The 10,521-nt window shown below is 40.1% G+C and overlaps 1 protein-coding gene across 5 annotated transcripts in view; it reads left to right on the top strand.

The window, feature by feature from the left end:
- Positions 1 to 10,161, top strand: part of CYLD (CYLD lysine 63 deubiquitinase) — a 32,154-nt gene extending 21,993 nt beyond the window's left edge. For all 5 annotated transcript variants that reach the window (XM_068955690.1, XM_068955686.1, XM_068955685.1 and 2 more), the window contains exons 15-17: positions 3,160 to 3,278; positions 3,944 to 4,160; positions 5,744 to 10,161. In XM_068955690.1, the coding sequence (XP_068811791.1) occupies positions 3,160 to 3,278; positions 3,944 to 4,160; positions 5,744 to 5,928 (521 nt within the window). In that variant the 3' untranslated portion in view covers positions 5,929 to 10,161. The remainder of the gene's footprint in view (positions 1 to 3,159; positions 3,279 to 3,943; positions 4,161 to 5,743) is intronic.
- The last annotated feature ends 360 nt before the right edge of the window (positions 10,162 to 10,521 follow it).

The following is a 10,521-nucleotide window of genomic DNA, read 5'->3' on the forward strand; positions in this document are numbered from 1 at the left end:
CTAGTCCAACCTCCCTGCTCAAGCAGGGTCACCTAGAGCATATTGCCCAGGATCACATCCAGACGGCTTTTGAATATCTCCAGCGAAGGAGACTCCACTACCTCTCTGGGCAACCTGTTCCAATGCTCTGTCACCCTCACTGTGAAGAAGTTTTTTCTCAGGTTCAGATGGAACTTCCTGTGGTTCAGTTTCTGCCCATTGCCTCTTGTCCTGTTGCTGGGCACCACGGAGAAGAGACTGGCCTCATCCTCTTGACACTCCCCCTTCAGATACTTGTACACGTTGATGAGATCGCCTCTCAATCTTCTCTTCTCCAGGCTGAACAGGCCCAGCTCTTGCAGTCTTTCTTCATAGGAGAGGTGCTCCAGCCCTCTAATCATCTTGGTAGCCCTCCGCTGGACTCTCTCCAGGAGTGCCATGTCTCTCTTGGACTGGGGAGGCCAGAACTGGACACAGTACTCCAGGGGAGGCCTCCCCAGGGCTGAGGAGAGGGGCAGGATCACCTCCCTTGACCTGCTGGCAACACTCTGCCTAATGCACCCCAGGATCCCATTGGCCTTCTTGGCCACCAGGGCACACTGCTGGCTCATGTTTAACTTGTTGTCTACCAGCACTCCCAGGTCTTTCTCTGCAGAGCTACTTTCCCGCAGGCTAACCCCCAGCCTGTACTGGTGCATGGGATTATTCCTGCCTAGGTGCAGGACCTTGCACTTGCCTTTGTTGAACTTCAGGGAGTTCCTCTCCGCCCACCTCTCCAGCCTGTCCAGGTCCCTCTGAATGGCAGCACAGTCTTCTGGTGTGTTAGCCTCTCCCCCCAGTTTAGTATCATCAGCAAACTTGCTGAGGGTGCTCTCTGTCCCTTCCTCCAGGTCATTGATGAATACATTGAACAAGACTGGACCCAGGACTGACCCCTGGGGGACACCACTAGCCACAGGCCTCCAACTTGACTCTGCGCCATTCACCACAACCCTCTGAGCTCGGCCATCCAGCCAGTTCTCAAGCCACCTCACCGTCCACTCATCTAGCCCACACTTCCTGAGCTTACCTAGGAGGATGTGATGGGAGACAGTGTCAAAAGCCTTGCTGAAGTCCAGGTAGACAACATCCACTGCTCTGCCCTCATCTACCCTGCCAGTCATTCCGTCATAGAAGGCTATCAGATTGGTCAAGCATGATTTCCCTTTGGTGAATCCGTGCTGACTACTCCGGATCACCTTCTTGTCCTCCAGATGCTTAGTGATGACCTTCAGGAGGAGCTGTTCCATCACCTTTCCAGGGATGGAGGGGAGGCTGACAGGCCTGTAGTTTCCTGGCTCCTCCTTCTTGCCCTTTTTGAAGACTGGCGTGACATTGGTTTTCTTCCAGTGCTCAGGCACCTCTCCTGATCTCCAGGACCTTTCAAAGATGATGGAGAGTGGCCTAGCGATAACATCCGCCAGCTCCCTCAGCACTCGTGGGTGTCATCCCATCGGGGCCCATGGATTTATGGATGTCAAGTTTGGACGAAAGATCTCTAACCTGATCCTCCTCCACCAAGGGAGAGTCTTCCTTTCTCCAGACTTCCTCTCTTGTCTCCAAGGTCTGGAATTCCTCAGGACTGGCCTTAGCAGTGAAGACTGAAGCAAAGGCAGCATTCAATAACTCTGCCTTCTCTGTATCCTTTGTCACCAGGGCACCCGCCCCATTCAGCAGCGGGCCCACCTTTTCCCTAGTCTTCCTTTTGCTATTGATGTATTTGAAGAAGGCCTTCTTGTTGTCCTTGACATCCCTTGCCAGATTTAATTCCAACTGGGCCTTAGCCTTCCTTGTCGCATCCCTGCACGCTCTGACAACGTCCCTGTATTCCTCCCAAGTGGCCTGTCCCCTTTTCCACATTCTGTACACTTCCTTCTTCTGCTGGAGTTTTGCCAGGAGTTCCTTGCTCATCCATGCAGGTCTCCTGCCTGCTTTGCTCGACTTCTTCCTCAGAGGGATGCACTGCTCTTGAGCCTGGAGGAAGTGATACTTGAATATTAACCAGCTTTCTTGGACCCCTCTTCCTTCTAGGGCCCTATCCCATGAGATTCTCATAAGTAGGTCCCTGAAGAGGCCAAAGTTAGCTCTCCTGAAGTCCAGGGTTGCAATCCTACTTATTGCCCTGCTCCCTCCTTGTAGGATCCTGAACTCCACCATCTCACGGTCACTGCAGCCAAGGCTGCCCCCAACCTTCACCTGTCCAACTAGACCTTCTTTGTTTGTTAGTACAAGGTCTAGCATTGCAATTTGCCTGATTATGTTTTTATTTGAGTTTGTATACAAGTATACTTGTTATTTGAAGACATAGGGTTGCTAAAAATGCGCAAAACTATCCATTAAATGGGGATAAGAAACTTAAAGGCAAGGGTTAGCACTAAGGTTGGTTAACAGGGATTTAGTGTTGATTCAATTTCATTAGTTTCATCAGTTTTCGTTGCGTGCCTCAAAGCTTTTTTTTATTAGTTTAAAAAAATACTATTTTAAAGCAGAAGAACTGAGATTGTGTGAACTTTCAGCATGTAGTGATAGTGTTTTCAACTATAAATGTCATCTTTGTTTATATTGGCAGACTTAAATTTCTAGCCCTTGAAATTGTGTATTGGACAAAACTGATTAATGCCTAGTCCTATTCCTTAGTTGTTATCTAAGGAAAAATACCTGGTTTTAAATTTGAGATGAGAGTTAATAAAACTGCTAAAATTAATTAGAATAATTGTCATCTAAGCTGTGGTATGGAACACTGTCATGGCCTTTTCACCAGTTTATGCTATTTATTTGCTTGCTGGTGTTGACAGACTTAAAGGCTAAGCTAGCTATACCAGTATGATAAGAGAAAATTAACTTGATTTGAAAAGGCTAATTTTACTTGTTATGTCTAGTTGATACAACTTAATGTTTATCTTCTTTTTTCAATTCATCATTATTTAAACCATTTGTTTTATTCCACATTCTATCACAGAGGAGAAATTAGGTCATGTGATGGTATATTTCTGCTTTGCTGGGTGATCTAGTTTCAAGCTTTTTATAATCTAGGTTTTTTTCCTGCATTTAAAGTAATAATTTGCGCTCCTTTCCATACTCCTCTCCTTAAACAAAAAAGGTCCTCAAAGCTGAAGACTAATACCTTATTTAAAAATGCAGCTCCCAGGCAGTGCCGTATATGTGGAGGACTTGCTATGTATGAGTGCAGAGAATGTTATGAAGATACTGATATTTCTGCTGGGAAAATCAAGCAGTTCTGCAAAACCTGCAACACCCAAGTAAGTTGTCTTTGTTAGTCTCCTTGGGTTTAACCTAAATGGTGTATACTGGATTAATCAAAAGGAAAATATAAGAGTTGTAGCAAGACTTTCTCACCAATGCTAGTATAATTGTCTCTGCCAAGTAGAGTGTAGCCTTCAGTGACAAATCATGATTTCCACTTGACCCTGCAGTGCATTCATCAACAATTTCTTACTATAAACATGGCAACTGCTATATCCAACACTGAATACAGTGGAGAAATAGTAATAGCAGGCAGCTTGGAATCTGTTCCAAGTGGCTTACTTTAAGTCATCATTTAACACACATGCTACCTTGTTTGAATCAATAAGTTTATGACATACAACCATTTAACTTTAGAGCTATTTGGTAAATGGCATGAAGCGCTCATAGCTGTGGCTTGTTTTGAAGCCTGAGCCTAGCAGAAAATTGCTGCATTAAGTCTGACCTCCCTTCTGACCTTAGATTTGACTTTTCTGGGCAGTATTGAACTCTGCTGGTGGGGAGGAAAAAACAGAAGTAACGTTTGCTGCTGCTGTTGCAGTTTTTTCTCTAATGCCGTTAATCTTCAGTTCAACAGTACTATTCTCTTTAGCATTGTCTGCCACTGAAACAAATAATCTTGTGGGTTTTTTCTTCTTCTGAAATATCGCTTCAATTGCAGGTTCATCTTCATCCCAAGAGACAGAGTCATAAATTCAATCCATTGTCACTTCCTAAAGATCTGCCAGACTGGGACTGGCGACATGGTTGCATCCCATACCAGAAGATGGAGTTGTTTGCTGTTCTCTGCATAGAAACAAGCCACTATGTTGCTTTTGTTAAATATGGGAGGGATGACTCCGCCTGGCTTTTCTTTGACAGCATGGCAGATCGGGATGGTAGATTATTAATTTATTCTCTTATTAATTTTCTTTTGAAGTTGTACCTGTATTATTATTTTAAACTTCAGTGCCTATTTTTTAAACTAATTTGGGGATATTAACATCACTTAAGTATTTGATGTAGGGACACTAATCTGATCTAGCCTTTCCTTAGTATATTGGTCTCATAGGAGCCCCAAATTTGTACTGGCTGAATTCAGCCTAGATTAAATGCCTCAATAAGTACAGAAGTAACTACAAAAGTTTTCCAGCAGTACTCTTTGCATTCTTCTATACCTTACAAGTTTGGCAGAGATTTTATTTTAATTACAGAGCTGCGTGAATCTTCTTTCAGTCTACATGTAAGTGAATGTATAAAATTATCAGATAGCATGCAAATATTTCTGTAGCTTTGCTTAAATGACTCCATTGTCTTTGGAGTAAAAGAAAGAAATAAAAAAAATCAGTGCCACTCCTTTGAATCTGTCTAGAGTTAGCAGTAGGAAACTTACCTTACAATAATAGGTATGTTAGTAAATCAAGTATTCTCTTACTGCATTACAAACTGTTGAAATAAGGACATTGTTCAATTCTAGCGCCTGAGGAAAAACAGTAATAGATGCAAGTGTCACTTGCAGTGACTTGTTTGCATGTAGAATTCTTGACCCCTTCTGTTGTGGTGTGACTCCTTGGGGGGCAGGGGGGATCTTGCCTCCTGCTGAGGATGAGAATCTGTCACAGGATTAAGGTCTCTCTTTATCTTCCTATATTCAAAAGGCTATCAAGCTTTGTTTTGAAGTGCTTGAAATGTGTATGACATAAGCTTATTAAACGACTTGATTTCAAGAATGTAGATCTCATGAGATAGTGGATATATCTCCTTCTGATGTTAATTTTTGTCTCAAATATTTTTCTCTAGCTGACGAGATACTGTAAGCTTAAAAAAAAGTTTGCTAGGGAGCAATATCATGGATATCCATTTTTCTTTTTAAACTTGCTCATGGCCTATAATAATCATCAACTGTTACCAGTTGTTACTTTATTAAAAAGTTTGGTGTTTGAGATGGAGTGTGTATTCAGGTCACTCTCCCAAAGTTGTACTTTTGTTTTTTTGTTAACAAAAAAACAAAGTTCTTGTTTTGGTGAAATTTTTTTAAGCTAGTAGAATATGCAAGCTTGCAGAGCAAATTTTCTGAATAAGAGGCTAAATACCTTCAATGTTTTTTCTTACACAATTGGATATTGCAGAGAAATGGTGTTTCCTTAGAAAAGCAAATAATTATGCTTGACATGTTACTTTCTTATACTTTGAAGTCCTTGTGCTTTTTAGAATACATCATGAAGTAATTATTTAAAGGTTAAGTCTAATGTCAGACCTAACTGGTTTGAATTTTTTTAGACACTGCAAGATACTCTGATGGCAACTGCAGTTTTTGTTGAATGTTGGTTTTCACAAATTTACCCAGCAGTAGTGCAGAATGACAGGTGCAAGTTTTTCAGATGGCATTTTCAAGAAGTGGTGATGCTGTACAATATGAAGAGTAAATATATGTACGTGCTATTCTAATCTGCTTCTCTTTTTCTTCTCTTGTGTATAAAAGGAGGTCAGAATGGTTTTAACATTCCACAAGTTACCCCATGTCCAGAAGTTGGTGAATACCTAAAGATGTCTCTAGAGGAACTGCATTCACTGGATTCCAGAAAAATTCAAGGCTGTGCACGAAGACTACTTTGTGATGCTTATATGTGCATGTATCAGAGTCCAACCATGAGTTTATACAAATGAACAATGTTCTCTGGAAAACTGAAGGAAGAGTACAGAGATTTCTCCTGTTGCATTTGCTGCACTCCTTGGTTAATTGTAATGCAGCCGTTGCTGGCAATGGATGCGATGACAAGGAAGAAGTTGACTCGAACGAAAGGATTACTATTCCAAAAACTACACGTAGAGTTCTGTCATTGAAGTATTTAAGCATATTGCACTCTAGGAAGTGTGCTTGTGTGTGTTTGTTTTATAAACAAAGTCTAAATGAAGTTACTAAAACTTAAAGCTTTAAGTGCATTGATTATATACAGACTTTTTTGAAAATTAGAAGTGGAATTGTATCAGGAGAAACCTCCTTAGTCCTTTGAGAATGTAAAGATACCATGTTCTCACTTGGTTTATTCCTGTGGACCAAGGATGATGAATCTCTTGTGGTCCCCCTTCCAACACTTGTGCCCCACCATCACTGTCCCACCCTCAATCCTTTTAGCACCCTAGATTAACTGCCTTCAGGAGAGAAGAACTTCTGCTTTAGCAGAGCACATTTTAAATTATTCCTTGCATATTTGTTCTTTCAGCACATCTACATTCTTTTTAGTTCACGCATTCACATCTTTTAAAACTAATATCCATTTAAAGATCTGAATTCTTTTCTTGTGAAAATCAAGCACACAGATTTGGTGTCTGTTTAGTTAGGATTTTTGGAGGGGAAAAAGAAGAGAAGAGGGTATTGAAGGGGAAGCATAATTGTTGAAACATAAAATTAGAAATGCAAGTTAACAGATGTCTCTTTCTAATTGTCTATTTTTAAAGAAGCAAAGCAGACTGGAACAGAACGGCAAATAGATACAGATGATTGGAGGACAAAACAACAAAATATAGATTGTTTTAGTAAAGATTAGAGTCCACTTCAGTAATGTTCCCTGAGGCAAAGCTGACTTTTCTACAGTATGTTAAGCTACCTCCTGGAAAAAAAAAATACACAGATGTATTACACGTTCCCCTCATTTTTGGGCTTATTAATGAATATTCAAAACCTTTGCCTGGAAGGATGAAACTGGAAACGAAAGTAGTTCAGAATTTTGCTGGATACCAAGTAGCTAGTAAGAACTAACTAGAAAAGCTATACCACCTCTATCAATGTAAAATATTACACTTGGAAGTCTACTGGTTCCAGTTTGCAGTGAAATGCGGTTTTAGTTGCTTTTTAACTACTTCTGTCTATACTGACTAGCAAACATGCAGCATACATATATATGCAGCCAGTAAAATCTGGTTGTACAGATAAGCTATGAATTGCATATATATATATATATATATATATGAGCTGTACATTTTCAACTCTAAAATGCTTCTTCTTTTGGATCAAGTCTGTAGAAAGAAAGGCCAGAAAATATAACACAGGAAAACCCACTGTGATCTGCTGTTTTAAAGACAATGGAGACTGATCCTGCATTGCAGAAAATGTGGTTACTTCATAGTTCTTGAAAAACCTAAAATACTTCTTTGGAGTGTACTCTTGCAGTGTAGAGCAAGATTTGGAAATTATACTTGAAGAACTAAGCCTGTCAGCTCTAAGACAGCAAAGCTGTACTGAGAGAACTAGTCTCTTCCCTTGGCTGCTGGATGAAGTGTGCACTTAAATTTTCACTGTCAAGAGCAAGGAAGTTTTTTAAAAGTATCACTGTTGCTTTGCCTCTATAATAGTTGCCTGGCTGCCATGTTCCCTTTTCTTATTTATATAGTCTGTGCTCCTCAGTAAAACTTCTGATTCTTTAGTTTCACTACAACTTAGAACTCAACTCCTTTATTGACAAATTTCAGAAAGCCTTTAGGTAATGGATTCTGTAAACGTCTGTGTCAGTGGAGGGAGTTACTGCCCCTTGGCTATGTGCCGTCCTGCTCTAGGATGGAAGCTGGATGGATGCTCAGGTCTGACAGAGATGCCATGGAAGACTGATCTGTAACGAGTGCTTAGATATCTGTAAAGAGTATGTCTTGGCTAGGCCAGCTTGTATTCATTTAAGTGGGCTAGCGAACACTTTTATAACCTGAGCAGACAGTATGGTAACCCATCCTCTTGTCTGTATGTTGAAGAGGAAGTCTGGCCACAGCCTTTGCTTATTATAAGTGAAGTTTTGCCTGTTTGCTTTACTTAAAAAGGGGCTTTGCGAGAAAGGCAAGAATAATTCAAATAAGCTCCGAACTCATTACCTACAACGTTACCTTGTTCAATACCTTTATCCCTCTAGCCCCATTGTGACTCTCATACAGTAGTTGAAAGTACTGGCCTCTTACGAATAGGAAGCAAGCTTAAAGGCTTTACAAAAATGAATGAGCACAAACCTGTGTAAAAACAAGACCAACTCTGAATGTCTGGACTTTTTCTTTCTTCCTCCTAGATTTATTTGTCTAGTTTTTGCTATGCATTAACTTTTGTATGGGCTGTCTTCAGCTCTTGTACCCTCTTTTCCCCACAGTTTCACACGTATCACCTTAAGTTATAGGTGTACTCTTGCCTGTTCTCAGATCAGCTCAGAGACTAGCTCTCTGAAATGACCAGAGGGGGAGAGTTGGGCTTGCAACCATTTTTAAGTTTTCTAAGTGAATAATCCTACAGCAAAATATAATCTGCTCTCTTCCACAACTGTAAATATCTGATGACCCTGGTTTTTTGGAATGCATATTCCATTAGCAGAAGTGAATTATAGTGCATAGATATAAATGGCCTGTTTGGCTCCTTGCCTCCAATCCTTTGGCCTTTGATTCAAAAGGGAAAAGAAGATATTTGAACTCTTGCTGTGGTATACATGGAGAACTTGCACACGGGGAAAAAAAGACTGAAGAAATTTAAATGTATTATTGCACACACTTTTTAGTGACTAATACTGTGTTTGGAAATGCAGGCAATAAAATACTACCTGCATTTTGTACTACTTTATATTACTGCAAAACAGAACATAGTTTTGCAAACAGCATATGGTTATATGATTAGTCTATTGTTAGGGGTATATTATATAGGGTGAAAAATGTTAGGTTTTGCCAAGTGAGTCTTTTTTTCCTTTTAATCCAAAGGGCTTCTATGTATTGCTCTATGGTGTGCTTCTGCATCGGATCTGAGATTGACAACGTACACAAAACGCTATGGAAACTAACCCTACTTCTGGTTTCCTTTCTTAGAAAAGCTTGTGCAGGCAAAAAACTATTTCACTGTGACAGGAAACTTGTCAAATAAGTTAAATACAAGAATAATATAAACTCTTTAGACTTCAGAATATATTGCAGGGGAATTAAATAAGCTGTTTTTGAAGAAACAACCAGCATTGTAACGCATCCACTGCTCTTAAATGTAATGCCCAAAGAGTCCAGTGACTAAGCACCCAGCCTCTGTGTTCAGTGCATTTGGGAACCTGTCTCCTCAGTTCTTTGGCTTTTTTTTTTTTTAATGGTAGATGTAACCGTAAATTAATAGCCTTTAGATGATTACTTCAGTGTTCGGCTCTTACACAGTGCTAACGATGGCCTTAACCTATGAGTAGGGAAACCAAGAAAATACAGTTCCTGACAGCCTGCAAAAATGTAAAGTACCTTTTTATAATCAGGGAGAAAAACTGAACCCCTATACTTAACTCTCAGCCCACACTCCACTAATCAAGGATAGACATGGAGGGGCAAAGTCAATAGAAAACTGAACAAATCACTGCAGTGCTTACTATTTTGACCCTAGGGGATAAAGAGAAAAGGTAGTAATTAAAGGAGCTGCCTTGCACCTTGTGCAGGATGGTGTAGGCTGCGTGAGGATGCTGCCATCTCTTGGTGTGGCAGATGACTGGAGGAAAAAAAATACCTGTGTTCAGTTACGGTCTTTCTAACATAGCTGTGATACTGATTCTGTGCGCTTGAAAACAGTACTGTGTTTTAGTAAATAGGCTGAGAGAATTCCAATTTAAGCAAGTACTGTCTGTAACAGGAATTACTCGTAATCTTAACTGTTTGGTTCATGTCAATGCACTTATTTTTCTTGTGCACTTTATACTCTGCTGAGTAGATGAACTTGGTAACCATGTCCCTAATGATAGCCTGTTTAATATAATGTTAAGGCTCAACATGCTGCAAATGAGAATTTTATGGTTTCAGAACTGAGTTGATGTAAAAGGCAGCCTTGAAGGCTGAGTGTATTTTTGCCATTGTAAAAAAAGCATGTTTTGCTGTGCTCTTGCTATTTTGCTAAATAAACATCCCATGTTTTGTGCACCAATAGTTTCTTAAACTTACAGCTGCTCTCTCAAAGAGTTGGTTAGTGAAACAATTGTATCAGGTTGCCTGGACTAGCCTCTTTTTTTTTTTTTTTCCTTTCTTTTCAATAATGTTAGAGAGAAGTGAGCTGCTGCTGGAAAGGAATGTACCATGTGCTCGCTATTAATAATTAAAATTATCATTCTTATGGATTGCTGTTTCTTGGGGGGGGGCTCAGATTTTTGGGGGTGGCAGAAGCAATGATGAATATAATGTTGAGCTAGCTTGTTTGAAGTACTTATAGAGTTTTTCCTTTATATATATGTATATTTTTAATAGTCTCTTAATTTTAATATTTCTGGGAAACTTAGCAATTGC

The sequence above is a fragment of the Struthio camelus genome, chromosome 10, assembly GCF_040807025.1.
Source record: "Struthio camelus isolate bStrCam1 chromosome 10, bStrCam1.hap1, whole genome shotgun sequence".
In the NCBI taxonomy this organism is placed as follows: domain Eukaryota; kingdom Metazoa; phylum Chordata; class Aves; order Struthioniformes; family Struthionidae; genus Struthio; species Struthio camelus.